This window comes from Morone saxatilis, unplaced genomic scaffold, assembly GCF_004916995.1.
Source record: "Morone saxatilis isolate NCDOM2014 unplaced genomic scaffold, NCSU_SB_2.0 Contig23, whole genome shotgun sequence".
NCBI classification, from domain to species: domain Eukaryota; kingdom Metazoa; phylum Chordata; class Actinopteri; family Moronidae; genus Morone; species Morone saxatilis.
Window position 1 is genome coordinate 10,367,943 of NW_023339796.1, and position 18,882 is coordinate 10,386,824.

The window sequence follows — 18,882 nt, forward strand, 5'->3', positions numbered from 1 at the left end:
CACACACACACACAAACTCATATACACATACACATATACCCTCCCCCACACTTCCTAACACTGGCCAAAGATTTTATGAGTTTGTATATTTGTATCTCTGTGTGTAACAGACAGAGAGATACAAATCTGGGAAATAATTATGATTTCTAGGATAATTTTCACAACTCAGTTAGAATATTACTTAGCAAATTAGCAGTGGATATTGACCCTGTCATCAGTGAAAGCATTAATGATTACGGCTCATCACATTGGCTTGGTTGATATTGACGGGAGCTACAAAATGTAGCCAAACACAGCACTTGCGTATTGTTAGTTGTAACATTATTTAAACAAATAACACTAAACCTGCTTTTGCCATTGCTACGAGAAGACATTCAGATGTGATTTCTGGTGCACGTTGGTAAGAGATTGCCTGTCGGTCGCTCCTGATGCTGTTTTTCAGTGTTTGTGTGTAGGTGGAGGGATATCAGTGTGTGCGTGGGTGGATGTGAGTAGAGATGCCTGCCAGGTGTATGTGGCTGTGCGTTCTTTGTCTCTCACCATGCAAGTCTGCTACACTATATGGATATACTGCACCGCTGGATATCATCAAATCAGTTTATTTCTTTGCCCTAAAATGACTCATCTTCAAAACTTTTACCTATTTTTGTCATTAAATTTGTCAGACACCACAGACAAACGAGGAAAGAGAAGCTTTGCACCCGATTTAGCTACTAATGGATGTTTTTTTTTCTCTTAATATGTCCCTGTTGTATTTTCTCTATTTTAACCCAGATGTCTTTTTACTTTTCAGGCCATTACAAGTAATGTCTATTAATTTAACTGTCTTAACAAAATAATAAAATAAATATAACAAAGTATTGTTTGCACAACAGTCCTACAGTGAAAAATACCTCTGAATCATGTATACTGTATATATATATATACCTATATATATACGTGTGTGTGTGTGTGTTGTGTGTGTGTGTGTGTGTGTTGTCCATCAGGATCCTGGCCACTGCTGGTGCCCACATGAACATCCCAGTCGACCTTCGGACCTTGAGGGCTGTGCGAGTGCTGAGACCTCTCAAACTTGTCTCCGGGATCCCCAGTGAGTCAGTTACTGACCTCTAATCCTGCACTGTAGGGTCAAACAAACTGGTATAATACTGTATATAACAAATGATTACCATTTGTTGAGTTGACAAATCAAATTGTTTAAGAATGTATATATCAGTATTTATAAATTTAGACACAACAGCCATCACTGTGATGGTAGAAAGTCATGTTATTCACGTACAATTTAAGATGGTGTATATTTCACTGACCAACACAGCATTATTCTTGAACGGGATTTTTCTTTGTGAATACTTTTAGGTCTGCAGATTGTCCTCAAGTCCATCATGAAGGCCATGATCCCGCTGCTCCAGATCGGCCTTCTCTTGTTCTTCGCCATCCTCATGTTTGCCATCATCGGTCTGGAGTTCTACAGCGGGAAGCTTCACCACACCTGCCTGCCGTCTGTCGACATCCTCGGTACGGTCCCGCACACCGCTGACAGTCTATCTGTTGTAAACAGAGAGGGCAGTCCACACAACATGTGCGCTTTTGTTTGATATTAATATATATTAATATTTCATTTTTAAACAGTGTGAAAGTAAATAGTTAAGGAACTGTGTTTTACCAAAGTTTTCACCCTCTAGTTTTAACTCTAGGAAGGTATTATAATATTCAGCAGTTGGTGTGTGTTTAAGGATTTTGGCTTGACCATCTCACCATCTGTGGGTACCTCCTGACCTAAGGTGCGCCTGTGTTTTATCACAACACCAGTGCATTTAGAAAATTATTGTCGTGCTTTGTTTTTAGCTTACTTCTATTGGCTTTACCAGCAGGTATACTGAATGTGTGGTTTACTCATTGTTCTCAAACAGAGGGTGTGAACATCTTTGTTTGAGAACCTGAGGCTTTCATAGATTACAGTAGCAGCGAGCTCAGAGGTATTATTAGAGTTGTTGCTGGCTGATTTAGCTACTGCTCAATTAGTCAACAACTACTCTGTAATCACACGCCACACCATAGCATTTACTGTCATTGACCAACAAAACTCAAAGATGAATTGAGATATAAAACCTGAATAAGTTCATAGTATTTAGAGCAGATAAAAAAAGATACTCTGCGTTGAATAATAATTTGTGTCTGATATGGGGTTTTTTTTCTTCACAAAAAGTTCTATTTAATTGTCTAAACCACTAGGGTTGCAAGACAGTTTCAAGTTTTCACTTTACACTTTTGTAAGTTGCATACTGGACCAATCCTGCTTGTCCATACATGTGTTTAAGTTGAGCAAAACAAAAATCATTCTGCACAGTGAAGTTCAAACATCCAAGTGAAGTAACAATACGTAAAACTCATTTTTAAGTGGAAGGGGGCTTAAAAATGTGTTTGTCATCTACACAGAATACATAATTTGAAATCATTGCTTATTAAGTTGTTTAGCAACAAGCACGATCTATACAATCTATGACAAGTCATTAAATGTGGTGACATCCAGTGAAAATGGTCATACAGTGCAACATGAAGTTATAGCTAGCAACCAATTAGCTTAGCTTAGCATAAAGACTGGAAACAGGAAGGAACAGCTAGCCTAGCTCTGTAACATAGTCGGCTTCAAGAATGAACAAGTTATATGTATAAGTGTAAAAAGAACAAGTTGTGGTTTAAAGTGACATAACAGATCCTGCACACTGGACCTTTAAATAATCAATAGTAGCCACAGGGGAGACAGAGGTTGAATAGAATATTAGTTTATAAGTGTGGACATTATTTATATGGATCGATCAACAAAAGACCCGAACAGTTACTATATGATTCTTTTTTTCATAGACAATGAGACTGTTGACTCGTCAGAGTTGGCATTTGCCTGCGGAGTGAGGAAGTGTCCAGAGAGGTACGAATGCAACGACACCTGGATCGGACCCAATGACGGCATCACGCAGTTTGACAACATCCTGTTTGCTGTGCTCACCGTCTTCCAGTGTATTACCATGGAGGGATGGACGGCCGTTCTCTATAACGTGAGCTCAGGAGTTCAGCTCTGCTAAAACAAATAAAGTAAAAACTGCATGATGTTGTTGTAGATCTGTAATAATGAATGAATGCTATGGATTTCAGACCAACGATGCCTTGGGTCCCACATGGAACTGGATATACTTCATTCCTCTCATCATTATTGGCTCGTTCTTTGTGCTGAACCTGGTGTTGGGTGTCTTGTCGGGGTGAGTTCCTGTAACATTGGTGTTTCTGTCTGCATTATGCATCATGACGGCAGTTTTTAATTCTCCCCTCTTCAGAGAATTTGCCAAGGAGAGGGAGAGGGTGGAGAACAGGCGGGCCTTCATGAAGCTGCGTCGCCAGCAGCAGGTGGAACGAGAACTAAACGGCTACCGAGCCTGGATAGACAGGGCAGGTACTGGGCAGCAGAACAACTTCACATCTGCAGACACACACTTGTTTATTTAGTTACGTTAGGCTTTACAGGGAGTGAGTGATGGACCCACATGATTACTATTGAGTGAACCTGTGATCTTGTAGTTATTGAAGAGTTGCTCTAATCACTTCATCACCTGGACTTCCTCTAAATTCAACTCATGAGCAATGATGTCAGTCCCACTTTGTGCATTTTGGATCCAGATGTTTTTCTGCTACTGTCAATGAATGTTTAACGTCAGACAGACAGACGTGGTCGACCGTTTTCTTTTGTGCATGCAGTTCTACCACACAGCATTGCAAACTGTTGGCTAGTTGGTTTGTTTACAGCGCACAGAGCTGACCATAAACAGGTGAGTGGCTGTGTGTCGCAAACTGCAGTAAAAACCCCAAATGAGACGCATATTCCGGTTACACTGTATTCATGTCTAAAGAATCCTCCTACACCCTGAATAATATTGGTATATCCCACGTCTTAATTGGAAAATGCTGTTTATATGACATTTTTAAATAATAATGGAAAATTAGTGTGCATGTTAACCTAGTCACTGATTTATTTACAAAAATAAGATTCAAGGCTCACAGGACCATGAGGCAGGCAAGCAGGTGCAGGTGACAGGGTTCCAAGTATCAGGTAAACAGGTATTAATGTAGAGGAAACACTGACAATCTGGCAGTGAGTGAGTGGGAATGGTTCAGTTAAGTGTCAGGTGTGCAGTCGGGTGTGGCGGTCAGCTGATGGGGAAAGCAGGGAAAGTCCAAGGGCAGCTGATTAGTGAAGAATAGCACTGAAGGGCCTGGGAAAGTGGAAATGTGGCTGGACAGGAGAGACAGAAGCAGATTGTGACGGAGACAGAATCAAGACCTACATTAAATAATCTTTAACAGCTAAATGGTCAGTCTTTTTCTCTAGCTGATTTTGTAAAGTGATCACCGAACTACAGACGCTTTCAGAGTTTTTTGGACCTATAGTGCAGTAGCTCTGTAGAGTTGCACACACACACACACACACACACGCATACACACGCAGTGCTGTAATGGCAAGCTGCATTGCTAGTCTCCCACGCAAGTAAAGGGTGAGAAAAAGGTGATACTGACTCACTGACTTAAATTTGTGTGCATGTGTGCGTGTGTGTTTACATGCATGTGTGAGTGAGAGAGCTGCAGTGCATATTTATGTGTGCATGGATGTGGGTGAGTGTGGGAAGAGAGAGAGAGAAAGGGGAGATATTGAGAGAATATAAAAGAGAATAATAGCTCTTTCTCTAAGGAAGGTCATACTGTCCTCTCTAAGCACACATTTGTTTGACCTCAGTTCCTGTAAATGTTTGCAGACATCTTAAAGAATGGAAGCCTGCGATGTGTATTTCCATGTCTGGTGATTTAAATTGTGCCTTAATGAAAACAAATGAGTCTGTGTATAACCTCCAGTTTTATTGTATTACAGAGGAGGTAATGCTTGCAGAGGAGAATAAAAGTTCAGGGAGATCGCCGTTAGATGGTGAGTTTACACAATTCAGTCTAATAATGCCTAATTACACATGTATCTGTCATTATTACGTGTTATATGATAGCCACAGAAAATACTCTGATTGAATTAACTGTTTTAACATCGAAACGTGTCCTTGTTCCTTGACTTTGTTCCGGTCAACAGTTTAACCACCTCTGTACTGTAAGTCATTGTGCAAGTTTTTTGGTAACCATGGCAACAATACTAATGCTTGATTTAACATTACCAGTTATGTCTCACTAGTGAAACTAAAGCCCCTTTCAGACGTGCACCTCGTTATGTAAACATGTTGGCAATTTAACGTGTCGGCCTCTTGAGTCGCTTTTACATAAAAATGAAGCAGCAATCTGACTAGAATGGATGCACGTTGTGTTTGGCTTTATTAATTGGGCTGTAATATGGTGTAAGAAACCAGGTAATAATGTGAATGAGTCCATTTTAGGTTCTGATGTTAGATCAGTATGTAAGAATATTTTTTTCCTTCTTGCAGTGGGCAGCAATAAACCCTGAAACATACATTACTTCATGCCAACTGCATGGATGAAATCCTGCTTTACATACAGCATGTGAACAAATAGGAATTCAACAAGGTTTCCAACTTGTCATGGCCGTGCACTGCTGGAGACGATAAAATTTGCAGTAAAACAAAATTTAAGTCATAAACTAAACTATTAAATGAGGAAATTGATGAGTGAGCAGCGAGGGCGATCGTCCCGAACAGCTTGATTTATTATTCAATTAATTTTCATTTCCATTTGAAATTTAACAAAATTCAGTATTTCATGAAGTTTTTTTGAAACATTTTTAGTGCTAAAGAGAGCGAGTAAGAAGACTGGTGCACGGAGAGGAGCACCAGGGGACGAAAAGTTTACAGACACGTCTACTGCAAGTGAGTGAAGAACTTTAACATTTCAGCCTGTTCCGTTAGTCGCTTACTCTTTGCTTAAGTCACTTACATTCTGTATGTATCGTCCTCACCCTCCTGCCTTCATGTGTTTGAACTTCTCTGTTTCTCTCCTGTGATTCTCGACCTTTCTCTCTCAGGTATGTCACGTTCGAGGATGAACTTCCGCAGTGGCCGGCGTGGCCCCGCTGCCTACCTGCGGCGTAAAGAGCGCATGTTGCGCATCTCCATCCGTCGCATGGTGAAGACAGACACTTTCTACTTGATGGTGCTCAGTCTTGTGGCTCTCAACACCATCTGTGTGGCCATCGTCCATCACAACCAGCCCGACTGGCTGACCATCTTCCTCTGTGGGTGTTTATTTTTATGATTGATGTTGATTTTTACTACTAATACGTAATGATTACTTACAATTCAATTCATGTCCGATGAATGCATTGTTTTTGGCAGACAGCTGCCTCTTTTTCCTTTGATATAACTGCTTTTTTTGTTTTCTAGACTATGCAGAGTTTGTTTTCCTGGGGCTATTTTTGGCGGAGATGTTTTTGAAAATGTATGGTCTGGGTTTCCGGCTCTACTTCCATTCATCTTTCAACTGCTTCGACTGTGGGGTGAGGTCCTTCATCTCTTGTTTTGACTCCACATTACACTAGAAAAGAAAACAGACTCAGAGCAATTCTGTTTTATATCTCAAAGGAAAAATGTTTAATTTCTGGTGCAAAATGAAGAATTTGGTTTATCTTAATTACCGGTAAAGCAGTAAAGATTTCTATAGACCAGCAACTAAAGCTTTCTCACAAATGTAATAAGCACATACATACATTAACACCAGCCTTTAATTGCCACATGCGTAAATATCCTAAAATATTAAGGTAGAATTAAATATATTAAAGGAGGGAGGAACACTTTACATTGTAGTATAATTGTAGACATGTACACAGTAGTGTGGAATGGTCCAATTTTGAAAATAGGACAGAAAAAGATGGTGATAATGTCTTTTTAACTTGTCCAACAAGCAGTTTAGAGAAGGCCACAATAGGGGCTTAGTCATCTCTGATCCTTAATATGTCCAACAAAGGGTTAGGATCTATTTATCCAATCTATCTATCTATCTACATAGATTTGAGAGGGTATTTAAAAAATGCTCACATCTACTCTCATTTACTCCAGATGGAGCCTACGGGACATGATTCTTTGTTATTTGTGGTGTGACATTTTGTGCAGGTAATTGTCGGCAGCATCTTTGAGGTGGTTTGGGGCTTCTTCAGGCCTGGCATGTCATTTGGGATCAGCGTACTGAGGGCGCTGCGACTTCTGAGAATTTTCAAGATCACCAAGTAAGTGGGACAACAAGATGGTTCAAATGAAAAGCAGTGCATTTTTAGTTCATAGGCCTGGGTTGTAGCATAATTTGTGTGTATATTTTTCCACAGCTCTCTTCAAAAAGTCTGTGATTTCTTTCTGTCAGATACTGGGCCTCTCTCAGGAACCTGGTTGTGTCCCTCATGAGCTCCATGAAGTCCATTATCAGCCTGCTTTTTCTTCTCTTTCTCTTCATTGTGGTGTTCGCTCTGCTGGGGATGCAGCTCTTTGGAGGGAGGTGAGTAAAGCATTCAAAAACGTCAAAACTGAAGTCCTTGCAGTTATCCAGGACAACTTTTCTCTCTGTTTTTGTTTGATTTTCATAGAACATTTTAACCTACATGTCTAATCTGATGGAAATAGTAGCTACACCCTGCAAACTAAACAGCGGTTTCTTCAATGGTCTCTATGATGAAGAGGAGAGGAAATGACATGTCCGGACGAAAATAGCTCTCCATACTCCTCCTCCTCTTCTTCCTCCTCCTATTCTTCCTTGGTCATATCTGACCCTGCTTTCTATCTGCCTTCCCTCTAGGTTCATCTTTGAAGATTACACTCCCACCAACTTTGACACATTTCCAGCTGCCATCATGACAGTGTTTCAGGTTTGGCTCCCACAGATCCCCTCGTTCTGCCTGCTCTCCATGACACATTGCACCCTGGGATATTTCTCACCCCAGGCGCAGATTAAACAACTCTGCTCACTCGCTCTCCACCCCCTTCCTCCGCTATCATCCCACACATCCATGCACGCATATGCGCACATGAATATCAGACAAGTGAAACGTGAACGAATCCACATCAGATCTGCTACAAAACCAACGGCACTGTGAAAGAGTGTTTTGATCAGCACACATAGTAATTACTTGTCTTGCTGCCATTTTTAATACCATATCTTGCACTGGTTTGCAGACAGGGAATGTCTCCCTTGTTTAAAGTATTTTTAGGGCCAATGTTCTCTTGAATCAAATATGATCAATGTAATTATTCATGCAAAATATTCTGTGCATTTGCCTACAGATTTTGACCGGTGAGGACTGGAACGAGGTGATGTATAATGGGATTCGCTCGCAAGGCGGAGTACAGTCTGGCATGTGGTCATCGATCTACTTCATAGTGCTCACCCTGTTTGGAAATTGTATCCTTATCGACCCTTCAAAAGTGGTCAGAGAGCTATGAGTGAGTGGTGGAAGAAATATTCAGATCCTTTACTTGAGTGAAGGTAATTGCACCACAGTGTAAGAGTACTTCATAAGTAAAAGTATAAAGTCATTACCAGCTAAATGTACAGTCAAAAGTAAAAATACTCCAAATAGCAGCAGAATGACAGAATTGTATATTATTTTACTGGATTGTTGTTGGTGCTGCATACATTTAATGTTGTTTGTGATTTTAAATACTTCACATCACATTTTTTACAATGATTACATGTTTCAAAAGCACTCCCATGTCTGTATGATAATGTTGTGGAGTGAATATAAAGCAACAAAAAATGGAAATACATACACGTACCTCAAAATTACAGTCCTTGAGTAAAAATATGCTTGCATAATCAGATTTTCCGAGAAGCTCCTGTAAACCAAATTAAATATCGTTTCATTCTCATTTTAATCTTCCCATGATGCATTTTCTGAAAGTGTTTCAGATACTGTGTTTTTGTTTGCATCTGAACGTAATTCAAGGGGCGACATTTACTAAAAAATCCTGATCATGAAATAGAGCTGGGCAATAAATCGATGAAATTGATTAATTTAAATTTTTAAAATGATGCAGAAAAAGACTAATTGTAAAATCGAGATTTAAACTACCGATGTTGTAAGACGAACTCCAATCTCTTCAAGTCACTCATCCACAGAGAATGTGTAGAATAATTTTCCCATGGTACACCATATGAGTAGAAAGGGCCCCAGTGATTCAATTTCACATTTCCAAAGATAGGTTGTCTTTTGTAGTTTGATTTTTAAGAAAAAAAATCGATTGAAATTGTAAATTGGGTGTGAAGATTTAAGTTTTTGACTATAACACCTAGCCCGAGCATGAAAGTTAATTCTTGACCTTGGGATCGCTTTGTGTGACAAAGTAATCTCAACTCAAGGTCTATGAGCTTTCAACCATACATCATCGTCTTCATCAGCAAATAGAACTAGCTATATAGTATGTATATGGGGAACACTGTGGGGGAAAATATATACACTGAAACTTCAAGGACCCTGACACAACACTGAATGAACACTGAAACCGACATCAGCTGTGAACACCAGACCAAAACCGCATCAAAGCAAGGACTGGGAAGGGGTCAAAGGTCACCGATCAGGAATCAGTGGACAGCCGGAGTAAGATGTGGAAAGACATTCACAACCGACGCCGAACACCATGTTTGCTTACGATCCGTCCTCACATTTACGACTGTAATTGATGATCCATACTCAGGTCACATAATGACACTTGAGATCTCTCTTCGCTGATGAAGACTGTGAGATTCGATCAAAAGCCCCAAAAGTCAATTAAATAGAGCTTGAATTGAGATTATTTTGTCATTTAAACTCTAATGCATCCATGAAAGGGAGAAAGAGCACAAACTGGTAGGTTTTTTTTCTTAACTGCCTTTATGACAGACACACTGCTGAATGTCTTCTTGGCCATCGCTGTGGATAATCTGGCCAACGCACAGGAACTGACGAAGGTTTGAGCTGTTTTCACCTCAATGTTCTCCAATAAAATATTTTGATTGATGTAGTGCACACATTCAATAAGTGTAATATTTAATACATGTTTATTAAATGTGTGTATTTATTTTGTCTTTTATCAGGATGAAGAGGAGGAAGAGGAGTTCTTCAACCAGAGATATGCCAGAGGCAGAGACGGCCTGATATCTGAGTAAGTTATTGTCTGGCAGCTAACAAAATTACCGTTGTAGGATGAGAAACCCAGCGCTTTCACAGCTCTTAAGTAGCTCTTAGTTGTGACTGTTTTTCAGCTCAGATCTCCTCATGAGCAAACGGAAAATTCAGATTGGGCAGAAAATGTATCACGATTCCTCAAATTGTCTCTTTGCAGCAGATTCAAGTAGTGGAATCAAACAAACTAAGGCTTACTTAAGATACAGTATGGATGCTGTGGGAGAACTGGTGGTGGTCCTGAATTTGATCATGCTACTTCTGTTAAAAGAGAGAAGGTGTTTAAAAATCAATAGGGTCTAGTTAAAAAGACCAGTATTTTCACAGTGCCATTGATTGTGGACTCTGAGAACCAGCTGAAGGTGTAATTGGTGAATGCTTAATCTATCCCTCAGCTGCATGGTGAATGCAAAGTAAGAAAGGCATGTTTACAGCATTGATAAAATGATTCTGAATGTTTACTGAATGTGCCTGATTTTCAAAGCATGACCCCTTACAGATTGATTCAGCAGCTTTACTTGAACTCCCTCTGTAATTATCTTGGTCTGCGATTGGTAATGGGCAGCCTCTTTTGATAATAAGAGTAATTCGTCACTCATTCTGATGACCTGGTGGCTTTCCCACAGGTCTAATGATCCAGTAAGTTGGGAGGAGGAGGGCAGGAGGCATTTTTCAAAGATTGTTGGAAACAGTGGGAAGTCTCAATGTGTCACTCTACTGGGAGGAGGCACACTTTGGAGTGTGTCAGGTTTTGACCAAGATTCCCGGCTTAGAATGACTCGGCCTGAACAGCGTCGCCCTTTGTGAGAATGGAGTTATTGTAGGGAGGAAAAAAAACTACACTGTAGAACTATGACACATCAGGGGCCAATTCTGACCCGGACAGATTCCTAAAACAGCTACTGCTAAAGACTACTGCAGGGCCTCATGAAGTGTCTCATTCAGAACACCAGCCTTGATTAGGACTGTACTCATTATTTTGCACGTTTTACACCTCTGGGTATTTTCATTACTAGCTAGACTTTGCAAAACATATGATTATAGATTGATAAATGTGTTTTTTGTACTATGAAAATCAATCTCACTTGACATAAGTAATTCATCTCAGTGTATGTTTTTCCTCTCTATCATCGCGTGATAATGAGCTTGAGTGCAACGGTTGTTTTAAAAAAGAAAACTTTCACATGCTACATGCTGTTTGAAAATCCAACCCAGAGGTGTGAAAGTGAAATAGGATCAGATCTTTAAGTTTTGATTGTTGGAGGTCCCCAAAAACACCCGATAACACCAATAAGAAAGTGTTTTTAAAACAATTTCTGCTCACAACTGCACTGCCAAAACACCTTGAATGAACGACTAAATGTTCACTGTGAAGAATTACTTATTTCAAATGTTTTAAGTCTCTGCAAGCTGGGTAGACACCAGAAACTACTTGAATAAAGCATTTTTATTATTATTAAATAATATGAATGTGTACATGATTGGTCGTTAAACATGCAAAATCCTGGTCCTTCAAACTGCCTAAAATGATGCGATTATAACAAGAAATTTCGTTTTTGTGCAGCAGGTTTCTTAACAAACTTACAAAGAGCTTCACAGAGAACAAAAGGCACAAAATGTAGACAATATTTAACTCCACAATGTGCAGAGAAAAGGCAAATAATCACCTATGTACAATGACGGCTAACACTGACACTGAATGTATCATTTGTCTGTTACATATTTGAATGTTAGTCTTGTATGTGTTGCAGCTATCGAGATGCTGATTTTGATGTGTATAACAGTGTTCTTCTGGTTTCATCATGTTGTCTTGTTTTTATGCCTGTTATGTGACACTGAACAAAATGTTGTGTATTGCGACATTCTGCCAGCTTTGGAATTAATTTAAACCTTAAAAATTGAGAATAATATTTTATGTTTTTAATTAAAATCCCTACATTATTAATCTGAAAGTACTGATTTCAGTCCCCTCTAAATCTGTATAAACAGGACAACCTTCACCTATACTTTGCGTCCACTTTACATATTTTGTTCTGTGTCACAACAAATGTTCTGTGTATGTTGTAAAACACTAATGTCTTGTTTTCAAATAATCACTCATTGATTACATGGACAACAACAGAATCTGAATACCAGTAAGTATAATTGTATGCATCTCTGTCTCACAGAATTTCTCCCTTGAGTTTTTCCTACTCGATTATTGAGATTATTTTCTAGATGTTACACTGTGTTTCTACTTAAATCCTGCACCTTACCTTTTTTTGTTGTGGTGGTTTTTGTTTCTTCTATTTTTCTGTTGATCTGTCCTCTACCTCTCAGGTATCTTCTTTTCAGTTTTTGGATGTAATTGTATTTTTTAGCTTTAAGTATTTTGCAAATTTTTCCATGGGAAAGTTTTTTTTTTGTGTTACTAATCAACTAACATTGTAAATTCACAGAAAAAGTCTGTCCTTTTCTTGCAACTATAATTTTTTAATTTATATTGATTATTTGTTTGAATATTCTTTTATATAACTGGTATGCTAAATGGACACTAGTCTTGATGTTTCTTGTCACTAATTCCTTACATTTTGGCCTGTTTCTGCTTCATATTGATAAAATATAATGTGGTCCTTAGCGGGAGGAGAAGACCCTACCTATACAGGAAACGAGCCATCCACCGAGGCCGACCAAACTTTCCAGGGGAGGAGCCAGAGGGTGCAATAGGGGCCGCAGACGAACAGCCCCTCAGTAGCTCTAACGCCTTCTCCAACCGCCGTGAGAGGAGGAGAAAGGTTAACATGTCAGTGTGGGAGCAGAGAGCCAACCAGCTACGCAAACGCCGCCAGATGGCGAGCAGAGAGGAGCTGTTTAGCAGCCCCCCAGAGGACACAGTCGAAACTCCCACCACCACCCACCACGCCACCACCCTTTCCCCAGAGGTGAGCCCGGCTCATCTGCCCGAGTCTCCAATGTCTGTGGGGATGCCCCTGCCTGAGCCCCCGATGTCCATCTCAATCCCCATGCCTGAGCCTCCAGATGCTGAGCCTCTGGTCAACCTTAGTGAGGAGAAAACAGGGGGAGCTAACCACCGGACCACAGGCGGGGGCAGGCACAGGATGGCCCGCAAGTTCAGACCCAGTCAGGGGCTGGACGAAGGGGCGCGACACAGGCGGCACCGTCACCGCGAAGCTCGTCCTGAAGCCAAGAGTCTGGACTGTACCCAGTCTCCACACGAGGTGCCACTAGTCAGACGGTCGCTCAGCCAGGAGAGGAAGATACTGGATGAGAGGGAAGAGAAGGAAGAAAAAGAGGAGAGAGAAGGAGAAGGAGGGTCAGTGGATTGTGGGACATGCATCATCAACCCATATGCAGAAGTTGGAGAAGACTGTAGAAGGTAAGGCTGTTCTAATTTATCCCTTAATGAAGACATTTCCAAGGAGGAATTATAAGGTTCAACACCTTCTCATGAGCTCTTAGCATTTTACTTACTACTTACCTTATTTTTATACCTTGTATATTGTGTATTTTACCTTTTCTCATTGTATGTAATTATCTGTTGAAGGCCATTTTAACTGAAATGTCACTGGATAAAAAATAAATGCACTTTGTCATCTCTCTGTTTTTTAAGGTATAGATTTACATGTTTTAAGTCTGTCTCAAAACCTTTTTCACGTGCCCATCTGTGCACTGAAGAAGTTTTTAGCTGCTGGCTGAGAAGAGATCCCTGCAATGGGGAACAAAATCCACAATCCACCCCCTATTTTACGAAGCTTCAGAAGTCTGGGTTAGATAAAGTGTATATTTTTCAAAGTTACTGTTCAGTACTAAATCCCACCTTTTTGTTTCCATGGACAGTGTTAGTCACACAAAGAGGGAGTTAATGCTGAAAAGAGAGTAACTTCATAGATATCCATTTGTTCTGTCTAAATAGGCCTCATGTTGCTTCATTGGAACTTTGGAGTTCAAAACGGGGACTGTGGATTTTGTCCCATATCTCTTCTATTAGAATCACATTAGGAAGTGATCTCTTCATAGCCAATATGGAGAAAAGGGAACGACCACAACAACCTTGAAATGTACATATTGGCACGTGAGTGTTGTTTTAAGACAGACTTGAAAAAATGTGGACTTATCCAGGATAATTCCCGATTAAATGAATGTTTATCAAATAATTACACAACAAGAAAAGGATGGTACAAATGCCATAGCTTATCTATGCATTATTGTTCGGAGCTCAGTGATCTTTTCTTCCCCATGTCAGAGCTGCTTTGCCCGGTGACGACATTCCTGACCCTCCTCAGTGTGAGCAGCTGCTGGACTGTACCTGGTCCGAGCAGGATGGAGGTGGGCAAACAGAGCAGTACGAGCCCCTATGCCAAAACATCCCAGTGGAGCCCGCCTTAGAGGCCACAGAGTTCACTGTGAGGGCCATCGAGTCTGAGAGCCGGCAGGTCTCCATCAAACGTAACAAGTCCAACCTGGAGGGAAGTGTGGCGATTGAAATGTCTGCACAACCGCTGCTGGAGCTCACACCCATGACAGGTAGCACTGTGATCAATTCTCACTGCAGTCACACTCCTTTACTGTGCATCACAGAGTGGGATTTAGTGTCACTATCACTCTACGTCACCTTGTGTAGGTGTTTCTGACACCTGATAAGAGGACCGCTTTTGGAGTCTGATGAATCCATTGTGCCGGTGACTCACACTGTTTCCCCGTCATAGCTGTTCATGTACAGCTAAAACATTTCTTCCCTTCTCCACACCTCTGTCTGGGATTTAGTGAACAGTAAAGAATTGGAGGCTTACAACTCTGACCAGAGAGACGAGGAGACAGAGGAAGAGGACCCTCCTACTCCTCCCAAACGTGTAGCTCCAGACAGCATGTTCATCTTCAAAGCCTCCAACCCGTAAGATGCTACAAAATGGTCACAAATTCTCTGTACACTCTTTCACCAACCAACAATTAAACATCTTCCCCTTGGTTTATCCGCAGCATCAGGAGGATCTGTCACTATGTGGTCACCCTGCGCTACTTTGAAATGACCATCCTCCTTGTAATCGTGGCGAGCAGCATTGCACTGGCTGCTGAGGACCCAGTGTGTACCAATTCAGACAGAAACAAGGTGAGATCAAAATACGCCTCTCCTAATGTGTCTATATGACCGAGGAGTTAGCTCGAAACAAACTAGTTTGTACAACATGTTAAAAGCCAGTACAAAGCACAGTCTCTCCACAAAGCCATTCATAGTGTTGAACTTGTTTGTATATAGAAAAAGTGACAGGGCATATCAAAGAGAGAAGTTCAGTCAAGTTAATTTTATTTCACACATGTACCTCAAGGGCTTTACAATCTGTATAGCATAAAACAGACGCTTAATTTGGAAGGAAAAACTTCGCCCTATTTAACATTTAATAAGAAAAAAGAAAGACAGAAAGAGCAACAGGGGAAGGATCCCTCTTCCAGGACATGTAGAGAATAGACCGACACAGTATAATTACAGTATGGACAGTCAGGATAATGAAATCATAGACGGATCGTAAACATATATGAAGAATTTAGATTTGTGTCGCTAAACAGACTTGAGCCACACAACCTCCTCTCCACCATAGAGACCATGAAGAGGACAGAGTTCAAGCACAACAAACACACAGAGGGAGACTGTGCTTACTTTCTCCACACAGCTGCCTAATCACTGCATGAAGTAACGTCTGACTGTCGCGCACTGATGCCTTAAATAAGCAGTGGATGTCTGAAGTGTCAACTGATTTATTCAGCAATCTTAAATTAGTCTACAAAGGCTTACAATCAGTTATCACACAGAACAATCTGATGGTGCTACACTGACCATAGGCAAATGTAAAAGGCCAATGAGTTTAGGTTAATCTTTTACAGGCATTTATCCTTAAGGAAGCAATTATTTCCATAAGACTAAAAGAATAATAAGAACTTACTTATTCTAAGAAAACTACTGAGGAAATTTTAGCTTTCAGGTTTTGATCTGAAGTTGACACAACACTGTCAGCAACAATGTGTCGTGACACATTTGGTTTCACGCACATACAAGGTGAGAATCGGCAGCTTTGCCTGGGAAATAGCAGTGCAGTTTGTTTTTCACAGCTTTTCACGACTCAGTATCATGAAAAGTGTCAAGAGTGACCAAATAAGCACAAACTAGTAAAGTGAACACTGTGTTTGGCTTTAGTCTGAGAGAGAGACAGAGTACAAATCCACAAAGTTACATATGTTCTACACCATCTACGTACTCCAGTCATTTCTGGACCTTGGGGCGGCTTTTTTCTAATATCATCACAGACCCTGATTGGACATCATTTAGGACATTGTTTGGAAAGGAAATTGTTATATTTAAAAAATATAATTTGGTCACTGTAATGCTGTTAAAGGAGAAAAGGAGAAAGGAACTTAAAGATTAACTTAACAGCCTCTGAAAATCTTGTCTTTGCTGACATCCAGTGGATTAATATTCACCTTGCTGCAGTGATGTACAGGTGGACTTCACCTGTTTGGGTGTGGTCACAGGTGCAACAGATCACATTTCTGATCGCCACCCATCAGTGATCTTGGCTGCAAACTTTTCATACTGATGTTAAGTTACAATTTAAAGGAGCACTCCTCTGATTTTACACATGAGATTCTATCAGGCAGGGGTCAAACAAAAGATGAATTTTGTGCTTGACCCATACTAGGACTAAAAATCAAGATGTCTTGGTCTCTGCTGTACTGATTGTGGCTGTTATTTTTAAACTAAATCCCCTTTAAAGGTCCAGTGTGTAACATATAGGAGTATCTATTAGCAGAAATGGAATATAATATTCATAGGTATGTTTTCATTAGTGTATAATCTCCTGAATAGGCCACAGTAGTAGTGATCTGCAATTACACCGATTTGCAACTACACACTGGTCCTTTAAGGTATTTCTGTGCAACCAGAACAGCACTTAATTTGCCAAGTGATTCAAGGAATCTACAGCTAGACAGATTAATCCATCTGTCCTTATAGCATCCTTGCATATTTGTATAATGTGACACTGCTTATAAATGCAGTGATTCATCCTATAAGGTTTATTTAAAGGCAGCTGCATTCTTAAATCAAGGTGGATGGGACCAAAGAGTTTGATGTACTCCTTTGGAGCTGTACCACTGTCCCAGATCCATACTCCATACCGTGAAAAGTGGCAAAATAAAGGATACTCAAACCAGGAGTATGCATACTAAATATAGTTAATTTATATGAGTTTATGTCGTAGATGAATATTATTCTTACACAATACACAAATGAAATGAAGGAGCTGCAATACGATTTAAATAAATTGTGTTTGGTGGTGAAACAGCCAGAAAAAAAAGTATCAAATCCTAGATAGAAGATATTTATGTTCTCTTTGTAATGTTCATTCATTATATATCCATAGATGTATTGTATAATTTCCTGTTAGTATAAAATGTGTGTTTATACAATGATAATTCATATGCAGTATAAAATAATAAGAGTATAGTATTCATTTGGCACACAAACAGTACACAGCACCCTCAGAAAAGTAGTTTTTATTAAAGAATATTTTTATGTTTGTTAATTATCCAGGTCCTCCGTTATTTTGATTATGTCTTCACTGGAGTGTTCACCTTTGAAATGATCATCAAGGTGCGTAACTAAAAGATTTTCCCTGCTTTGACAACATCAAATCACACTTTTAAAGAATTTAACTTGCTTGTGATTTACTCAGAGGTTTTTGGGTCCTGCGTGTATAGATTCTGTTCACTTTACGCGTCCGTGTGGGTGTATGTTTGTCCTCCAGATGATAGACCAGGGTCTCATTCTGCACGATGGCTCTTATTTCCGAGACATGTGGAACCTCCTGGACTTCATTGTGGTGGTGGGAGCTCTGATTGCCTTTGCTCTAACGTGAGTCACTATATATTGCTGCCTACCGATGACTAATGACTGACTCACTGCAGCAAACCGTTTTCTGAGCATACAGTATTGTTATAAACAACCTTGCTTCAAAGACAAATTTTTTTTGAAGCTTCAAAAAAAATGTTGGGCCGCTCAAAAACTGCAAATGTGGAGACATGCATAGTCCTGTGCCGTGTGTAACTCAGATTTAACTGTCACCATGGTCCTACAGCGAGAGGAAAAGATGGATTTCTGTGTAATTTGGGGTTATACAAATGGAGACTGTCATGACTGATGTTAAAAAGCCTCTATGGTATCTCTTTCTGTTGTCATTCCCAGTGTGACAAATAATTTACTAAACCTTTTGTGCCTTTTGTTGTACTGTAGAGAACTGTATTGTATGTTAATTTCTCTGTTGTGAATATAGCTGTGATCCTCTGAGCTTTGCTCACGGTGTATCTCTCTTTATCAATTTTTCTCTGTTGTTCCTGTGGATTGTGTCACTGTTTGGGCTACCAGGAATGTGATGGGGTAAAAATTTCAGTCACACTAAATGTAAACGTCTCCCATTGGCTTCTCATATATTTCTTTTTTGTCATGTGTCGGATTTTCCCCTTTTGTATTCAGTTTATTTCATTCATTCATTGTGATTAAAATCTCACCAGCCTGACAGGTATCAGGGGTATAACTTTGATAATTAGGGCACTCTAATGAATCATTTCTGTCCTCTAATTGATTCTTTTTACCTTCAAATTATGAAGATGAAACAATAAGACACTCTTGTGTGTATCTCAGTTTAAAATCAAAATGAAACTTTACTGCACACACAGCTCATACCTGGCTTTAATAC

The 18,882-nt window shown here is 40.0% G+C and overlaps 1 protein-coding gene across 1 annotated transcript in view; it reads left to right on the plus strand.

Annotated features, from left to right (window-relative positions):
• The window catches only part of cacna1eb (calcium channel, voltage-dependent, R type, alpha 1E subunit b), a 50,761-nt gene that overhangs the window by 18,395 nt on the left and 13,484 nt on the right, over positions 1-18,882 (plus strand). Inside the window, exons 4-24 of the mRNA XM_035671360.1 lie at positions 987-1,090; positions 1,357-1,515; positions 2,863-3,053; positions 3,151-3,254; positions 3,330-3,445; positions 4,913-4,966; positions 5,784-5,864; positions 6,020-6,229; positions 6,378-6,490; positions 7,104-7,216; positions 7,348-7,479; positions 7,777-7,846; positions 8,262-8,379; positions 9,857-9,924; positions 10,051-10,118; positions 12,756-13,514; positions 14,382-14,662; positions 14,903-15,029; positions 15,116-15,245; positions 17,721-17,780; positions 17,935-18,041. Coding sequence (XP_035527253.1) covers positions 987-1,090; positions 1,357-1,515; positions 2,863-3,053; positions 3,151-3,254; positions 3,330-3,445; positions 4,913-4,966; positions 5,784-5,864; positions 6,020-6,229; positions 6,378-6,490; positions 7,104-7,216; positions 7,348-7,479; positions 7,777-7,846; positions 8,262-8,379; positions 9,857-9,924; positions 10,051-10,118; positions 12,756-13,514; positions 14,382-14,662; positions 14,903-15,029; positions 15,116-15,245; positions 17,721-17,780; positions 17,935-18,041 — 3,165 coding nt within the window. The remainder of the gene's footprint in view (positions 1-986; positions 1,091-1,356; positions 1,516-2,862; positions 3,054-3,150; positions 3,255-3,329; positions 3,446-4,912; positions 4,967-5,783; positions 5,865-6,019; positions 6,230-6,377; positions 6,491-7,103; positions 7,217-7,347; positions 7,480-7,776; positions 7,847-8,261; positions 8,380-9,856; positions 9,925-10,050; positions 10,119-12,755; positions 13,515-14,381; positions 14,663-14,902; positions 15,030-15,115; positions 15,246-17,720; positions 17,781-17,934; positions 18,042-18,882) is intronic.